This window comes from Pholcus phalangioides, unplaced genomic scaffold (assembly GCF_987345545.1).
Source record: "Pholcus phalangioides strain wild (caught in Gottingen) unplaced genomic scaffold, Ppha-v1.0 ptg000007l_1, whole genome shotgun sequence".
In the NCBI taxonomy this organism is placed as follows: domain Eukaryota; kingdom Metazoa; phylum Arthropoda; class Arachnida; order Araneae; family Pholcidae; genus Pholcus; species Pholcus phalangioides.
The window spans coordinates 53,835,017-53,853,484 of NW_028301600.1; the positions used below are offsets into that span (position 1 = coordinate 53,835,017).

Consider the following 18,468-nt stretch of genomic DNA (forward strand, 5'->3'; position numbering starts at 1 on the left):
ATTTTGGAAGAATTCAACAAGAATTTTAAATTTATGGTGAGAGTCGATATTGCAAAACAGTTGAATATCCCTGTGGCAACTTTGAAAACGAATATAAAGCAGAAAAACAAAATCAAAGACCAAGCTATTGGTTGCAAATCATCTACTGCCAAAAAAATGAGTCGAGAAGATTTTGTTGCAAATTTTTTACCCGATGTCGTACCTCAAAAGTAATGTTCCACTAAATTGTATTTTTTCAAGTGATTTGAAATGAGCGATTTAATTATTTTTCCCTCAAAAGTGTTATTGAAATATTTTTTTTATAAGAAGCCTGTGTGTGTGGCGCGGGGGGGGGGAAAGAAGTCATATTCTTGGTTTCTCAGTTTAAAAGACACACATTAAATAATAGGACGTTTTGGCTCGGCCTCTTGAACGTCGTATAACCAAGGTTCTACTGTTACTAGAGAGTTTCTACGAGGGAAAAAGCTGAAAAGAAAAGTTCTTCATAGATATCGCCAAGAAGCTCAAGTGGCGATAAGTAGCCAACTCTTGTAATTTTTAATAATTTTTTGCGGCTTTAATAATTGAACTCCGCCGCTAATTTTTTTGTTTTTATGTGTTTTTGGGTGATATGAATATACTTTAATTTTTTCATAATTTTTTGAGGATGACACCTTCCGACGCTTTCCTCGTTAGAAACGTAGGATTTTTTTTGTTCCAATCAGAAGGCAACAACTTTTTTATTAGATTTTTGGGTACAGGGTATCCGTATAAAAGTTATTTCTTTTATTTTAATAACTATTCAACTCCTTCGAACATGAATGCAATATATGAGTACTATACGTTATTTGGATACTTTTTCTAATTGAAAGTATGACTCTACGATCACAACGATTCGCAAGCAAAATGTCATGCGTCCTGTTACCTATGTACCCTATATATCTTGTTAATGCTAAATTTTCATCCAGAGGGACCGAAACAAATGACATTTTTCTCTGTGGTAATGGGATCACATAAATAAAAAATTGACTTTTAAATCAAATCACAGAGACCACGAATGATCGCTTTTTATTACGGCGACGGGACATGATCAATATGCTGATTTTGTTGGAAGAAATTGCGAAATGAGTATCGAAATCACTACGTAAGAGCCAGATCACTATTATTTCATGACTAATATACAAATGATAAAGTTGTTTTCTATATTATCTATAGTGGTTTAGCATTGATTTTATGGGTTTCCATCTTGAGAGAATTCGGATGAACGTATAGATTACAGATTAGCGACAATGTTTTCCAAGTATATTCACCAAATAGTGAAGGATACTTAATATTGTATACGCCTAGGCTGCAGGTGACTCAGTCCTTTTAAGCTATCCTCTTTAGCTATCAAATTATTAGGTACATCAGAAAATACCATACACAGTATAATTATATAAAAGAAAATGAAAGTTATATATACAAGGTGTCCTATAAGTTTTGATATGACTTTCATCACAGCAATCGTTCGTAATAGAGAGGTAACGTCTGATTTAAAAAATGCTCAAAATGTGTTAAAACTCACTCTGTACCAGTTTAGAGAGTGAAAATACAGTGTGTCATAAAATAAGAAATCTGAATTTTTATACGGTATCCTTGTCCTCTAGCTTCCAATTAGAAAATTGTTGCCCTGTCTTTCTCGACGCCGACAAAAATATTCCATGTTTCTAATTTCTGTATTTGCTGAAATACAGTATTTGAATTCAAAAATAGGAAAAAGTTGGAATAGAAATAGGAAAAAAAAGAACAGCATAAATGAGGGAAAAAAAGTTGTCCATTAGTATGCAGTTCTTTCCGAAAAATATTTTTTCCGATTTTCGAATTCAAATATCTCAGAGAACATTGCACTTACGAACGTGGAATTTTTTGTTGGCCTCGGGAAAGTCAGGGAAACAACTTCCGATTGGAAGTTAGAGGACAGAGGGGACCGTATAAAAATATAGATTTTATTTTATTTTATGAAACACTATTTTCACAGATTCATTTCTGAACACATTTTGAGCATTTTTTAAATTAGTACCATACCTCTATGACAAACGGTTGAGAGAGGCTGAATTAGGACTTACAGGACACCTTGTATACGATTACCTACTTGATTATAGGTTCTTCTTCGTGAAAGCCATCGTATACGGTCACTTTCCGTAATTCTTCCATATCAAGTGTTGGACAACCGCATACGAGCATTTCAACTTCTTCTGGTCGCAACATCTGAAAAATCTCATCTTATTCAAGTAAATTTTGCTACCACGTTATCTTAAGCGGAAAAAAAAGCAGCACAAATTATTTTATTCTGCGAATGTAGAACGAAATGGTAGACTGGTAATGGTAAGCAAGACCGATAAAAACGAATTTTCTTACGATCAATGCATTAGAGGCACAGACACTGTGGAAACCAAGGTAGAAGGCTTTGAAAGGTTGGTAGATCGCTTTGTTTAAAATGAGTTCTATATACAAATGGACATATTCTGAAATGAGAAAAACCAGATGTTTCATAAGAGCTAGTTGCGATTGTAAGTACTGTACATATGAACGGGTAAAAATTCAGTGAGTGTAAGTCGATTAATCCTCATTTTGACGAAAAGAAGGTTCTCTAGAATTTTTGTAATACCGTGGAACCTCGTTTATACGTCACTCAGTTACACGCTCATACGCCGTTTGGTTTTAGTCGTAATTGGTTCCTATGCATTTTAATGTTAAAATAATTCATTTATTTGACGTAACAGCTCAATTATTCGACGTTTTCACTTCTACTCGAACTCCAAATCCTTTGAGAAAACATCATTTATATCCATCAAATGCCCACAATTTTTGTAAGCAGTGAAAACGCGTATCTGTAACAGTTCTAGCATATTGTCACCGCAAAAGCCATAAATTCTAGGGTGATTACTGACGTATACGAAAATATCCAGTAAGCTGGCTGATGGCCGTTTATAGTGGACACTCAAGTGATTTGTTTATTGCCGGTTTTTCTGAGAATACGCAGAAGTGGCGAGCTCCAAAGAAAAGGGGATTTAATTGTTTAGACGGCCATTTCAGATTTTTTTTTTCTCAATGTTTTTAGCATTATCCCCAGAGGGTAAAAATGTTCACACACATTGTAAGCATTTGGAGGGTACAAGTCAGCCGATAAGAGACATAAGGTACACATAGGCCTAAAGTAAGTTCTTTCGATCATTTTCTGTAGAATTTTCTTACGTTGTGATGCTTTGCTTGCTGGCTGTGTCAAATTCGCCGTTCGTAATGTCGAGAAAACGAAAAGCTCTTTCTCTAAAAAAACAAAACATGGAAATTTTGGAAGAATTCGACAATAATTTTAAATTAATGGCGAAAGTTGATCTTACAAAACAGTTGAATATTTTAGTGTTAACTTTGATAACGATTGTGACAAGCAGAGGAAAAAAATCAAAGACGAAGCTGTTGGTTGCAAAATCATCCACTGCCAAAAAAATCAGTCTAAGATGGGAAATTTTCCCTAGTCCAGAAGATTTTATTGCAATTTTTTAAACAATGTCGTGTTCCAAAAGTAATGCTCTGCTAAATTTCATTTCTTCAAGAGTGATTTGAAATGCGATTTATTTTTGTTTCCCCCTCAAGTATGATTGAAATAATTTTTTTTATAACAGAGAGAGAGAGAAAATTGGAGATGCAATTATATAAACACATTGAATTTTATAATATTTTGTATGTCTGTGACGGGGGGGGGGGGAAGAAGTCACTATTTTCAAATAGTTTCAGTTATTTGACGTACACATTTATACGACGTTTTGATTCGGCCTCTTGGACGTCGTTTAAACGAGGTTCCACTGTAGTTTGCATTGCCATGTTAAAAATTTTATGATTTCACAATCTTGTGGCGAAATATTGAACATAAAACTTGATTGAGTTTTTCTTTCAATAGTTTAGCACTTCTTGATTGCATTTCATTACTCAAGTCGGAATTCTTGAAAATGTGACGAACACCATTCTGACTTTAACCACCTCATATATTAATTAAGAAACAGTAGTCTTCGATTTAATGAGATTGATGAATTAACTAGATTCTCAAGGGTGTGTGCCCTGTTAGTTGTGTTATCAGGTGCAACCTGATAACAATAACTAACAGGGAAAAAAATAAGTTTAGTTTCAACCTTAGCTTCAGAATGCGCATAAAAACTTTCGACAGGAAAAAAAATTGATAACATTATCTTGATTGATAAATTTAGGTGAAGAGCCAAAATATATTTGGACCCATATTCCATAAGTTTGTCAGTGGCAAATAACTTAATTTTTTGAATACATGTAGTCTTAATCAGTGGCGTCGGAGCCGGGGGTGCTGTGGGTGCTGGAGCACCCACGAAAATTTGTAAAACAGGTCCGAGCACCCACAGAATTGATTCAGAAATCGAAATTTCCTATATGGAACTCAAGACGAGCACCCACAGGTTCGAAACACTTCCCACGCCCCTGGTCTTAATAAAAACGGAATTGTATATTTAAGTTCTAATACCTTGTCTGTTCTGATTTGTAACAGGCAAATTTTCACCATCAGGTTTCAAAATATGAGTTTTTATTGCCCCAAACTCTTCTACAGAAACCTATAAATCAAAGTATCGAAATTAGTAAGTTATATAAGTACTATGCATTAATTAAAAAAAAAATGCTTTATCGATTATAAAATTTCATTTGCGATTTTAATAAATTAAAGAAATTTTCTTTGTTTTTGTTACAGTCTACACCACTTTTTCGTAATCACGCACGATTTCTGATAACAATAACCGAAGGATAACTATATCGGAAAAAAATCCCGTTTGAAAGTACGGTGATCATACATCCTGTTTAGTAGAACCAGGCATATGGTAAACGGGTATCGGTAAAACGGGACACTCTGTCTCGTCCTCTTTCCCATATTATTGGTTGCAAAATGTTCCATCGTTCTATAGTTTTTTACTTTATTCTAAAACGGGACTTCTTTTTTTCCCCTTTGAGCTAAAATCCTGAATTTTTTCATTCAACCATTGTGAGGGCTTTAGAGAATGGAACTGTCCGATATCCTCGAGAAAGTCTCTCCGGAAAAGAAATTTGAATCTGATCAACTCAAAGAAACGGATCAAGAACTGAAAAAAATAATTTTTTGTCATAAATTTGCCTTAGCTATAGGAAGGTCATTGCAAAAACAGCTCCACGCGTAGGCCTACATGGATCAGAGCGAATATTACGGACCGATTACGACATTAAGTGCGGAAATGTTTGTCAACGAGGGAGAGGGGAGAGAACACCTTTTAGCTTCCTATATAATCTTGCAACTAGATAACAATAACTAACAGGGGGAAAAAAAGTTTAGTTTCAACCTTAGCTTCAGAATGCGCAAAAAAACTTTCGACAGGAAAAAAAATTGATAACATTATCCGAAAACCTAATAACTTTTTTTGAATTTTTTCCCACATTATGATACTGGTCCGTTCCGTTGTTTGCAGAAAGTGATAACAACATTCATGATGCCAATAAATGGCGTCAACTGTGTTTCCAAATACTTTCCAACATCAGTATCGGATAGACGAAAACTACAGCTAAATAATTTTCCAATACGAAAAGTGAATTTTCAAAATTTCTATTGCAACACTCCCCTTCCGTGCCTTGACCCACAACGGTAGGGTATCATCGACAAACGCCGGTCGTCCACTGGAAGCTACTAGGAGCGCAAACAAGTCACTGAACAATAAAGGTGAAAATTAAATGGTCGTCACTCGCCACGTGGCGACTAGACATGTGGAGACACTCTCAGTGGAGACTGAGATTTTTCACTCTAGTCACCACCAATTTTCTAGAGTGTCACGCTAGAAGGAAAAAAAAAATCAAATTGTGAGAAGGAATTATTCCAGGGGTTACGCTACTTGGCAGTGGGAAAACATAGCCGCTGTGGTGGTTGAGTGGTCATAGTGACGGACTCGCATCGCGAGGACCCAAAACCGACCATGACCCCCGCTCTGTCCCCATAGGACCCTGAGGACCGGGTTCGAACCCCACCGTTGCCACAGTGGTGGTCGGCTGAAGTTGGTTTTCTGTGGTTCTCAACTTCGAGGCGAGAATGCGAACCGATCTCCTCGTTGAAAAGTTTCACAACAGGCCTACAAAGGGTACAAATATTCAATCATTACACTTCACTTCTGAAATATAGATGGCAGCACTGAGAAATAAGACACAACAGTATATGCGCTCTCAGACTATTAGGTACACACACTTCCCAACTCACTTGGTAGTAAATTGTCTATGGCGATAGGCCTGGAGTTGTGCTCGGTTTGAAAGAAGGTGGAAAAAGTAGAGAAAATATTTTTTGGAGAATATAGCTCGGAAAAATGAAGATGTATTCGCATGCTTCAAAAACTAGATACCGTCATGTTCCCTCAGTCAGACTAATTGTTACAACAATATGGAGACAGTGAGCTGAAAGAAATGTGCCAAATACTTGATGTCCCTAAAACAGAATTCTTCAACCTTTTTCCAGTCGCGAGCACTGCCTATACCTATCATCAAAAGAAAAGCACCCTTACGAAAAGTTTGACATATGAATACATGAAATCAGGATTGATTTCAATCCTTGAATGCAATTTGTAGTAGGCGTTGAATTGGAACGTTTATCAAGTGCTCGCGAGCAACGGGTTGAAGATTCCTGCCCTAAAAGAAAGATCACATTCATTTGTTTACTGCGATTTTCAACAACCTTTTTTTTCCTCCATCCTTCATCTCTTTTTGCAGTAATTAGCAAATTTGTCGTAAATTGCATTTTTGCGATGCAAAATAGTAATATCCCATGTATTTAGGATCGCAATTTCCCGCATTTTCCTTCATGAGGTATAATGAACCTAAGTATGAAGGTACAATTTTTATTTGTGAATCCATATGGATATTACTATAATATCAATTACGACAATTGAATAATTTTCCAAATAGAATTGAATTATCAAGTCTGCCTGCGGGACACCTACGTCATAGGTTAAGAATCCCCTGTTCCAGTTTATTTGCAAAAATTACAAATGCAATCATTCTTTTCAACAGAACAGTCAAGGTGGTTCCACAGAGAACAGGACACACATGATTATCATACCTCTTCTCTTCTATCTTCAAAAATTTCCGTTTTGAAGAAATATTCGAACTCTACTCAACTCAGATCAGCACCTCCTAGAGATAGAAGGCCTCTGCAGTCTGCTTGTGACGTCAGTAAGTAGTCCATTTTCCCTCAGAATATTCAGGGAAAAAAATTCTCTATTCGTGCCAGTATCATCGTTGTGAGGAAAAGAAATGATCGAGCTCAGAATTGGCGATTTCTATGCCCCACATCCAATTTCTATGCGGTATTTGGGAGCCAATCAGGAAGATTCTACGCCAAAATAAGAAGAAACGAAATAGGATGCTGTGTGTTTCAAAATGTGGAAAACTTGCTAGGTAGTCTGAATGACGTTTATGGCAAACACTGCAGAGGCCTTCTGTCTCTAGGAGGTGCTGCTCAGATGGTACTCATAGTATTCCATATAACCCGACACACCATCTTTGAAAAAATAGCGTTCCATCTTTCCGGAGAAAATGAAAAATGAGCAAGACATAAAATGCAACTCTTTAACGTATATTGTGCTTAGTTTCAAATTATTAGGCATTCTCTTAATACAGTAATTAATGAACACTTTTTAAAAGTTGCCTGAGTAAATTTCTGGAGAAGTATAAAAACAAGTCTTTTCCTACAGCAGCCGTGATGATGGTGACAACCGAGTGACTGAATGAATGCGAAGACTCTGCCACCGGACTTATCACATCCGCGATATTTCTTCCAGCCCAGCTTCGTGGCAGAGTCGGGGAAAAAGTGTGGGTACGTAACAATCTGAGTGCGTATCTAGCGTTTTGTCAGATTTTTCAGTGCTGCCATCTATATTCCGAATTGTGAGTGAAGTATGATTGAATATTTTACCGTTGTTGGCCTATTTCTCTCTGTGAAGATACTTTTTAACAGGGAGATCACCTCGCATTCACGCCTCGAATTTGGAAACCACAGAAAACCAACTTCAGCCGACCGCCACTGTGGCACCGATGGGGTTGGAACCTGAGTCCTCGTGATGCGAGTCCGTCACTATGACCACTCAACCCCCACAGCGGCACAACCGAGCGACTTTGAAGCATCATGGGACATTTTAAAGTAATTTATCATTATTCCACTTCCACCTAGCAGCCATACCCGAAAGCTGAGAAAACCCATAATTCCATATCACCCGACTTATTCCATAATCCCCGCACTTTCTATACATTTTTTCATTACAGATATCAGCGATGATTTCACTACAATTCGAGCTACTAATGGAAAATATTTAAAAAAATCACCTGAAATGTCATACAAAAGTCTTCTTCTACATTGCCTTCATAAGAAAGCAATTCTCGAAGTCCAATTGCAACATCCTGCGAAAAAATGAATAGACATTTATTTATTGTTATTCGCTGAACCAAGTAGTTAATACCATGGAATTTAAAAAAATATGTACATCTTTGTCATGTGTTTTGGTCATTGTGTGTGATATCAAAGAATTCATGTAACGTCTTCATATCGCCTATACAGAATCTGAAATAGCAATCTTCGAATTAGAACTAAAAATGCGAAAAATAATATTTTTATGCAACTACATATAGGGATATTTCAAGAAAGATAGGCCAAATTTCAAGTGGCAGTGGAACCCACAAAGACGACCATTTTTCTTCGAGGTCGGAAATAAAACCTAGGGATGGCAAAAAAGCACCCCTTTCACTAACACTATTCACGCATGCTGCACCGTTACCGAATTTGAGCTTCATTTCCAACCATACAGTCCTTGACAAAAAGTAATTGTCTCGGTGTGTTATATGCCATATCTTGAAGTTTGGCCCATATTTTTGAACACTCTATTTATAATATATGTACTCTTCTGTAATATTTGCTACGTAAAGCGTGGCTTACAGGCATGACTTCTGCAAAGTCATCAATTCCGAATTTCCACACACCTACATTAGTGTGCTGTAAATTTTGAGGCACGACTGGAGGACTGAGCAACTTTTTGTAGCAAGCAGTGGGAAAATGAAGATCCAGAATTATGGAATTGTATACTGCGAGACCCATAAGCTGAAGCAAATTGTTAAGGACTAAGCGACAAAAATAACAATGATATTTGAATAAAAAAAGAGAAATTCAAAGAAATTTAAGATTTGCTAAACAATTAAAAATAAGTTAGAGTACTAAGACTTATTTTTATAATTATAAGTTTTATTTATTATATTTTCAAAATAAGTTATAAAGTGCTGTGACGGTTCTCGTCCGATCACCGAAGTTAAGCAGCATCTGGCGTGGTTAGTACTTGGGAGGGTGACCACCTAGGAATACCGCTCTGTCGGCATCTCTTTTAACCGTCGGAATGGCGTGGTGGTAAAATGTTTGTCTACCACCGTGAAAGTTTCCGGCACGGTCCTAGGTTCAAACCCGGGGAAGAATATAGGTAAAATATTTTTCCCGAGCGAGCTTGAAGCGACCACCGATAGATGGCGTCTTCATTTTCAACCCAACTCATCAATAGCAGTAAATTGCAATGTAGCGATATGGCCAGAGTTGGTGTTTTTTTTTTGTATATATAAAGTATGAGAACTTCATGTTTTGAACGCATGAGAAAATTTAGAACAGTAACTTTAGTTCATTTACAATGTTTACAAAATGGTACACATGTAATACAAATGCAATTTTCATTACCAATGCTTGAAAACTTTAATATTTCATGCATGATACAACCTATAAAAAATAACGGTCTCAAAAGGATACCACTCCTATAAGATTATATTCTCTGAGATTTCCTGACTGAGATGTACTAAACCAGTAACATCGAGATTTGTTGTGATAAACGAACATGCCTGAAAGCAGATAGCAGTAAATAAGAAATACACAGCATAGGGAGAGAGAAATTGCTTAGACACACAAAAAAAATATTTTTGCCACTTAATTTTTATAATTTACCGTAATCAGGATCGAATATTTGTTTTATAAGAAGTAGGAACCATTCTTTGGTGAGACCACCCATATCTAGCCCTGGCTCTCCTACAAAGGTAACCTTCAGTTTTTTCTTCAAATCCGATTGTTTTCTGGCTATCTAAATTGTAAAAATTACAACGCATTGAAAAACATGAAATTTCTTTTGCATTTTTTTTTTTGAAAAAAAATATTTTTAGAAAAACTCCCGTAAAATTTTATTTGAAATCATTGCTGTACCTCGTTAAGTGAATCCGACACCAAATGAGATCGCCTTACATTCAGATTGAGGAAAAACACATCGATATCAGGAGCTTGTTGATGCAAAGCTCTACTCATTAGACTTCTCTAAAAGTAATGAAGATATTTTGTTAAATTATTCTAATGTAAATGAAATATTTTGTTAAATTATTCTAATGTAAATGAAATATTTTGTTAAATTATTCTAATGTAAATGAAATATTTTGTTAAATTATTCTAATGTAAATGAAATATTTTGTTTTTAAATAACGGCAGCACACACAATAGGTATATTTTAGATAACATTCAACAATTTAATCACCAGCACACTTACCCGTGCGTTAAGAATCATCTGTTGTTCGGAATCTCTTTGTAAAATTGTTTTCTTTGCTACTATACTTAATATGAAAGGATATTGGCAGTAGGAAAATCTATGAATGACAAAAACTTTTTTTTTAAAAGCGGATAATGTAAAAATAAGAAATATGCAAATTTTCTAGCTAAAAAATCAGCGAGATTTATTCGTGGGAAGTTGAAAAAATTACGATGTAGTTTTATAATGGAGTGAGAATGAATAAATCGATATATTGGATATTACTTGTGGTGTTTACTAGGATTTTGCCACCGATAATATTCAGCCATGAGGTTTATGTGGTCCAAGGCACTGTTGTAGAATTCAGTATAAGGGATGAGGTTAGGATTACTCCTGCTGTTTGCAGTGTCTGAAATGAAACAGTGGCAAATAGCCCCGTATCTTATTCATAGTTTTTTGAAATATATGTTTGATAAAAAGATGAAAATACAAAAGACTGGTTAATAAGTAGAGATGAAGATCGAAAATAAAATTCACATGCTTCTACGGGGAATCGGACGATCGGACCATCAACCTCGGGGGGGGGGGGGGGAAGGTATGTAATTTTTTTTTCAAACTTCATCTCCACTCGGTATCAAATCTTTCGTACTTTGAATAGCGGAGAATGACACACATCGTTTCTTTCTATACTCACTTATCAAAGCAAGAATTCTAGTAGCACATGGTATCCACCATCTGCTTTTACTGATTGAAGGGAGTTTATGTCCGTTGGCTGGAGGGAACTCTCGGATCGTAATGAACTGAAGTATCCTTTTTACGAGTTGACGTAGTCTCTCTGGTTCACTCCTGTTATAGCAAGAAATACATATATTTAACGATGGTCAATAAGCATCATTTAGAGAAATATGTGTAAGACTACGTGTGCATTTATTCTGTTGTTGGCAACAGTGTAAGGAAAAGTGACTGACCAAATTAACAGGTGTGTTTCGAACTGTCTCAAGAAACTATCACTACTGATAACATTCTTGATATCTCCAATTTATTGGGTAAAATTTGATTTTGTAATTTTTCTGCGATGAAATCTTAATTTTTTTCCTGGATAGAAGATTGATGAAAGCTTTCAAGGTTCAAGTTATTAGGAAGAACATACTCTACCGAACAATGTGATGTTGGAATTAAACTGTATCTTAGGAGTTGCTATCTATGAACGATTTACAAAAACAATACTCGAGTAGTTAAAAGTCATTTAAAATGAAGTTTAATCTGTAAGTAGAGTAGCGAAGACTGATCCAGCCCATAAAAAGATGAAAAAGGATGATTGCATCGAAAAACCCTGCATCATCGGAACAAGACTTTCAAAACTCTATCGAAAAACGGATTCTCTCAACGAGTTTGACTATGCAAGGAGATGTCCATCTGACCAGACTGTGAACAATCCTACGATGAAGATTGGGTTTAGTGGGAATTACGTATGGAGTGATGACATGAGGAATGCTCCAGGTGCGAAGGTACATAGACATTCGTTTGGAACTACTGTTGAATCTTTGGGTACTTACTCTTCACTTATGTTTTAAAGAAAATTAAAACTCGTTTGTTTAATAAAGCTACTGCTTTCATTTTTAGGCCGGGATTACACTAAAAATTCAACCAATAAGCTTATCAGTTAAATTCGAGCGAATGCAAAAGATACGATGATAGATTTGTTGTATTTTTCAAGTTTTATAAAATAACTTTTACTAGAGTTCATCCTTATACAATTTTTTTTGTTTGGTAACATATGTTTTATAAAATTTTCGAAACTTTATCTCTTCAAGTTTGGTTTTTATAATCAAAAATCCATGAATGATTCCAGCTTCCTACCCATCTTTCCCATATATGTAAATAAGGCTGGCATTAAACTATAAAAATTTTAGAAAAATTCTTTTATAAACTTTACAAATGCAACCAATAAAAGCTTATCGATTGCATTTGCTCGAATGCAACCGATAAGGTTATTGGTTGCATTTTTCAAATTTTATATTCAAGAACTTCTATAAAAATTTTATAGAGTAATCTCGGCTTAGTACTATATACATACATATATATATATATATACAAAAAAAAGTTTTGGATAACGTTGCAATCACGAAATTAATGGCAAAAATTAGTTGGCAATCCTTCTTAATGACAGAGATATTCGTTTGCCTGCCTGCATCAAGTCGATCGAAATATAAGTAACTTAACTTGGAATATACTACTTTCTGTTACGCCAAAACTATATAGGTAATTCAAGTCTGATATTAGCGCGATATCATTAGCGAATCAGCTGTTTCTGAATCTTTGGCCGAATACATTCAATTTTCGTGTCAAAAAGTTTATGCGATAGATAACTTTTAATATAAGACGACGAGAGTTGTGGTGATGCGACTTTTTCTTTGCTTTTGATTATGAATAATTTATTCATTGTCCAAACGTGGGCAGTGAACACAGGAAAGCACTGAGACAATGCCTCACAAATTTTACACTTGTAATGAAAGCCATTAAAATTAGCTTCAATAGCGGAAGTCCAATCCACTGCCAAATGTTTTAAACATCTAATAGGGATGCCGCTGTGATATCGTTATGATTTTCAGCTTCCTACAGTCATTGAAGTAACCTTATTAGTTTTTATGTACAGAGTGTTTATAATTAAAAAGTTCCCCAGTTCTGAGCTGTCTACAGCATTCTTCAGGAAGCTATGAAGCGGTGGGAATTTCTTAATGAAGTGATGAGGATTTTCTAAGCCCCTCAAAAATTCTGTATTACGTAAGATTTTTACTTGGACGTAAGTATTACGATACGTGTGTGTTGATTTATTGATTCTTAAGATTTTTAGCTTATCACTGATCAGTAAATTCTTTCGAAATTTATCAGTAATTTATTCTTTATATTTGAGAGTAATTAAATATAAAAATTTAAAATGCTGATACAGACGACTTTACATTACGGTTCAGCTTTGTGCTTTCAGAAAACAAAACAGAGTTTATATACATAGATACAGACCTGTGGAATCGGATGTGGCGTGTTATTGGGGATATAAATCTTTTTTGTGCACTACAAGGTGAGTTTAAAATTCTGTGTATCGCGTCAGTTTAATTGATGGCGTAGAATTATTTGATTTCAAAAAGAAAGAAAATAAGTAATCTTACTTTGCAAACCAATTTATGAGTAGTTGATGATCACCGCTACTCAGTCCCACCAGTCTTCGTAATAAGTGAGCAAACACGGTATAAGATGATTGGCTGCTGAATAAGGGATTCTGTAAATTTGAAAATATGTCTAAAATTTATGAATGCATATCAAAAACAGTTGGTTGATGGAAAAAACATACATTATACAAAGTACCATTATAAAACAATTATTATACATAATATTTGTACAAAAAAAAGGATTCTAAACGCATGATAGAAACTTTACGCATTGATGCTAGAAGAAAAAAAAATTCATTATATTATAATGAATATAACTGGTAATTGAATAATATTTTCTATCACACAATGTGTCGAGAAACAAACTTAAATGACTTACATGAAGCAAAGCAAATAAGGCCCTTGTTTCATCTTTCACTTTTAATCTGTGTTTAAAAAAATTTAAAAACAGTCAAAAGTTACTAGAATTTATGAAAGAAAACACTTCTTTTTTATTGATTAAGAAATTATTTAGATTTATTTCGAATTTTACTATATATTAAATCAGAGAAAATATATATTTTAAAAATTGCACAAACATAAAACAAGCAGATTATCTTAGACATACCTAACATTAGTTGCTAACAAAGCTCCTATAGTCGCTTTCAAAGCGGCTTTGCTCACGTACGTCGGCTGTAACGAGAAAAGATGCAAAAATCAGTTCAGATCATATAGTTTTTATCGATTCGATAATTTTGATTGAGTCAATGGTTTCGACGAAAAAGTTAGCCATGTTAGCAATTTTAAAATGTAAAAAAAATTGATTCTATTAGCTATTTACCATTTCATTCAGAACATCATACGTTTCATTTAAAAGATCCATTCTCAGTTCTGGATCATCTGCTTTTGCCCCATCTGTATCTGGATATAGCTGAAAAAAAAATTCCCAACAAAATACAACTATTAATTAGTACTAATGTTTTCAAAAATTACTATTATTTCAGAAAATACAAAAAAAAAACCAAAAAAAAAAAACAAAAACAAATTGAGACAATGTAATTAAGACTTTGATTCTTGGAAGTATTTCAGCAAATAACGGAAAAATACTGTCAGTTCATACAACCATAATGATCTATTTATTCAGCTACCTCATAATGTACGCAGAGGCGTCGACATGAAGAAAACATTGGAGAGGCTGAAAGTTGCTGGTCGTCCCGTATTACGGGACTCAAGCGCGTACGCAGGAGAGCGAAGGTGCATTGTGCACCACTGCATTGTATATCCATTTATTATTTGGGGAGGGGGAGCTGAGCTCCCTCACAATATTTATGAGTCTCAAATGGCCTCAGCCCTTAAGTTCCGGCGCCTATAAGTGTATATATAGATTACACTGTATACTTTACACTTTCATACATCGAAGTCAATGCTCAATGTTGATAGGACGAAGTTGCGGACGGTCGAGGTAGAGAAAAAAATTTATTCGAGGAGATTATTGCAAGTTGATCATGTAATCGCCGATTATCATCCAGGTAATCGGAATCACACTCTATTAATGTTTAGGCGTACCACTGGGATAGAGGATACGTGATAGTCAGGGGCAGGGCCGCAACTAGATACTTTGTTACCCGGGGCAAACCGGCATTTTGGTGCCCCTTGCGATGTAGAAGAAGCAGTTAAAGGATGAATTCGGCGCCCCTTTTGGTTCAGCGCCCGGGGAATCAGACTCGCCTGCTCCACCTCAGTTGCAGCCCTGGTCAGGGGTACTCGAGAAATCAGCAGCAATGACGGGAAAAACGATGTGGTAGTGCTTTACAAGTGATGCGGAAGCTTCGAACGCCTTTCGAGGAGGACGCACACTCAGTACGCTTTTCTAGAGGGCTGGTTCTGGACATTTTTCAAGTGTAAGCAAATAATATTTTGGTGATAAAAAATCACCCCTTTCTTTCAGTTGTCCTATGGAAAAATCGTCTCCCTTCAGTTGACTAGCGCCTTCTGCGGCCGCGTAGTTCGCAGGATTCTAGATCCGGCCTTGAGCATCCTAGAAAAAGTCTGGGGAGGAAGAAAATATCTCGCACTTTTCTAGTGGTACGCAAACCTCTTTAGTATTTTCACGAGGTACTTGACGCATGGAAGTTTAGGAATCATCAATATACAGGATCAGGATAATGTGGAAATTGATGAATTGATGGGGAGAGAGAGAGATTGACCTTCACCATTGGTCTACCAATTCTAAATCTATCATTCCTTAATAAAAGAATCTAGTCATGTGTGAAATGAAGAATTTGTTTTTACTAGAACCTCATTATATGCTGTCTATTACCCTGATTGTATACAAAATCATGACTCATGAGAACATCACCCCATTCCTTTCATCTCCAGCGCACTGTCTACGGACAGCACGATGGCGAGTTTTTTTACTTTTTTTTGGTACTTTATGTGTAGTTGGTTTCGTTGGTACTTTATAGTTCGTATTTTACAGCAAGCCCGTTACAGTTAGCGAAACTTGTAACCATTCAAAAAGCACAAAAACTCACACCTGGGGGGGGGGGGGGACTTCCTGTAATCGTAAGGGGCCGTTGTGACTATGAAGCACCGTTTTTTAATGCGATTCCACCTCGACACAGGACCACAAAGGGTTAAAGAAAAATACAGTGGATCCCATTTATAACGTTCCAACTTAGAAAGTTTTCCCTCTCAGTTGGCGACTTATTTCCATGGTCTCGCAGCTCTTGCCAATACTTATCGTGATTTCTCGTTTGAAGTGTTTTCCCGCTTACAACGTTTGTTAACTCCAGAAAACGGGTTACTTCGTCAAAAAGAAAGGTGAGCCAAAGTAGTGGAAAATGCTTGAGCCAACACCGGGAACTGATAGTGGGTAAAACTAACAAGTCTATTGAGAAACATGAACCATTGGAATCAACTCTGCCAAAAACTGTGGAAACCCCCAATCTCTAAAGGACAGTTTGGAAGAAGGAAATATATATATATATATATATATAGTAGTTACTTTTTTTTTTTTGGAAGGAAAAATATTTTCCAGGACTGGTTATGAGTGTAGCAGAAACTGGCACTATTGTGGATTGCATGGGGCCTACAAAAAACCTTGGAAGTGGCCAACACAAGACACCTTTTTCTACAAATGGTCTAACATAGCACAAGTAATCACGACTTCGAATTATTGAAAAGAGAACTTTTTTTCTGTGAATATTGTACAGCCGAAAATTGAAGTTGCTCTTTTGAACTTATAAAAGAATTATACAAAGATTATACTTAGGTACCGTACCTGTGTAAGACTTCTGATGAGACTGATGTTGCTTAGTCTCTTTTCTTTATTGATTTGTAAATGTATATATTTATTTGACAAAGAGGTAGCGGTGTAAACTAAGAATAAATGAAGTGTTTTTTTTTGTATTGATATGTGAGAGTACTTATTTTTTTTTCAAATCCAGTGAGTTCCATTACTTCAAGCATGTTTCAGTATTTTAAAATAGGAATATTTGATGTGGAACAATTGGATAAAGTTACCTTAACTTACGGCCTACTTTCGCCCTAAAAAATAAATAAATAAATAAATAAATAAATAACAATAATAATAATAAATTTAATAAAAAATATATATGACAGAAAGTGGATTTGTTATATGACAGTCTTTTAGAGAAAGGTTCTAACTATCTAAAAATTACCTTAAATATATTTAAATTAAAATTATTTTTTCAATTTAATTTTTTTTACAAAACAACTATTTTCTAATCTTTTTATTGATTTAATGAATAAAAATTAAGCAAAATTGTGTTTTCCATTTTTTGGTGCATTTTTCTGAAATAATTACGTGTTCGGGGTTGTCAGATAGGGTTACCAGAAGTAGGGTTACGAGATTCGAATACTGAAAAAGAACGTCTGCGAGGAACGTTAATGATGTCACTTATCATAAGTTTTACAATAGATGGCGCCACTATTCCGACTTATAAAACGGGGGCCCCCCCACGACAATAATTTTTCCCAATACTAAAACAAAACCGCTAAGAAAAGTAAAAACAGAAGAAATTCTGGGAATTTCAACGACTGTTGATGAATGCGCATGGGGATCTAATATCAATGAAGAAAAATGTTTTAAAGTGAAGAAAAAAAAATTTTCTCAGAGAAAAAAGAAAAATAATTCTGGAAACCTGAAAAGGAGGACAAAAGGACAAATTTTCCGAAACGTAGGAGAACGCTTGAAATGACATCAAAAAAGAAGACATGTCCTCCTAAAAGAGGACGGTTGGCAACCCTAGGTTAAAGTTCATGTCAAAGAAAAAAGACGTTCATTCGTTTTCTCTTAACTTTCAGTCATAAACGGCGAGCGTGGTGGCTCAGATGGTAGAATGCCCATAAAAAAAAAGAGTTTATAGCAATTTAGTTTCAGGACCATCCTTACTAGAACTGGGGCCTGGTGAGAAAATAGTAGATGCGCCAGAGTTTCTGAACAATTTCGGGGGCGTTTCCTTGAGCCCGATTTCACATATTTTGTGCAGGGAGATTCCCATCCAAAAAAGGCATAAAATATTACAGAATATGCAGGAATGCTGAAAACTACCTATACAGAAATCCGACAAATTGAAGATTTTGAATCCATGAAAATTCAGAACTGAAGAAAATTTTAAATTAATTAAAGAAATCATTCGAGAACTGATGAAAATTTAGAAGTTCAGAATCGGAGAAATAAAATTAAGAAAAAAATTCACACACGAAATATATATGTATAAATA

At 35.4% G+C, this 18,468-nt stretch overlaps 1 protein-coding gene across 1 annotated transcript in view; it reads right to left on the reverse strand.

The window, feature by feature from the left end:
- The window catches only part of LOC149085493 (putative E3 ubiquitin-protein ligase HECTD2), a 35,898-nt gene that overhangs the window by 4,837 nt on the left and 12,593 nt on the right, over nt 1-18,468 (reverse strand). Inside the window, exons 4-18 of the mRNA XM_089233957.1 lie at nt 14,562-14,651; nt 14,349-14,413; nt 14,121-14,166; nt 13,742-13,851; nt 11,269-11,420; nt 10,860-10,983; nt 10,596-10,692; nt 10,262-10,369; nt 10,010-10,142; nt 9,818-9,906; nt 8,969-9,130; nt 8,362-8,436; nt 4,505-4,592; nt 2,377-2,483; nt 2,111-2,226 (exon numbers count right to left, since the gene is read on the reverse strand). Of these exons, the coding sequence (XP_089090083.1) occupies nt 2,111-2,226; nt 2,377-2,483; nt 4,505-4,592; nt 8,362-8,436; nt 8,969-9,130; nt 9,818-9,906; nt 10,010-10,142; nt 10,262-10,369; nt 10,596-10,692; nt 10,860-10,983; nt 11,269-11,420; nt 13,742-13,851; nt 14,121-14,166; nt 14,349-14,413; nt 14,562-14,651 (1,562 nt within the window). The remainder of the gene's footprint in view (nt 1-2,110; nt 2,227-2,376; nt 2,484-4,504; nt 4,593-8,361; nt 8,437-8,968; nt 9,131-9,817; nt 9,907-10,009; nt 10,143-10,261; nt 10,370-10,595; nt 10,693-10,859; nt 10,984-11,268; nt 11,421-13,741; nt 13,852-14,120; nt 14,167-14,348; nt 14,414-14,561; nt 14,652-18,468) is intronic.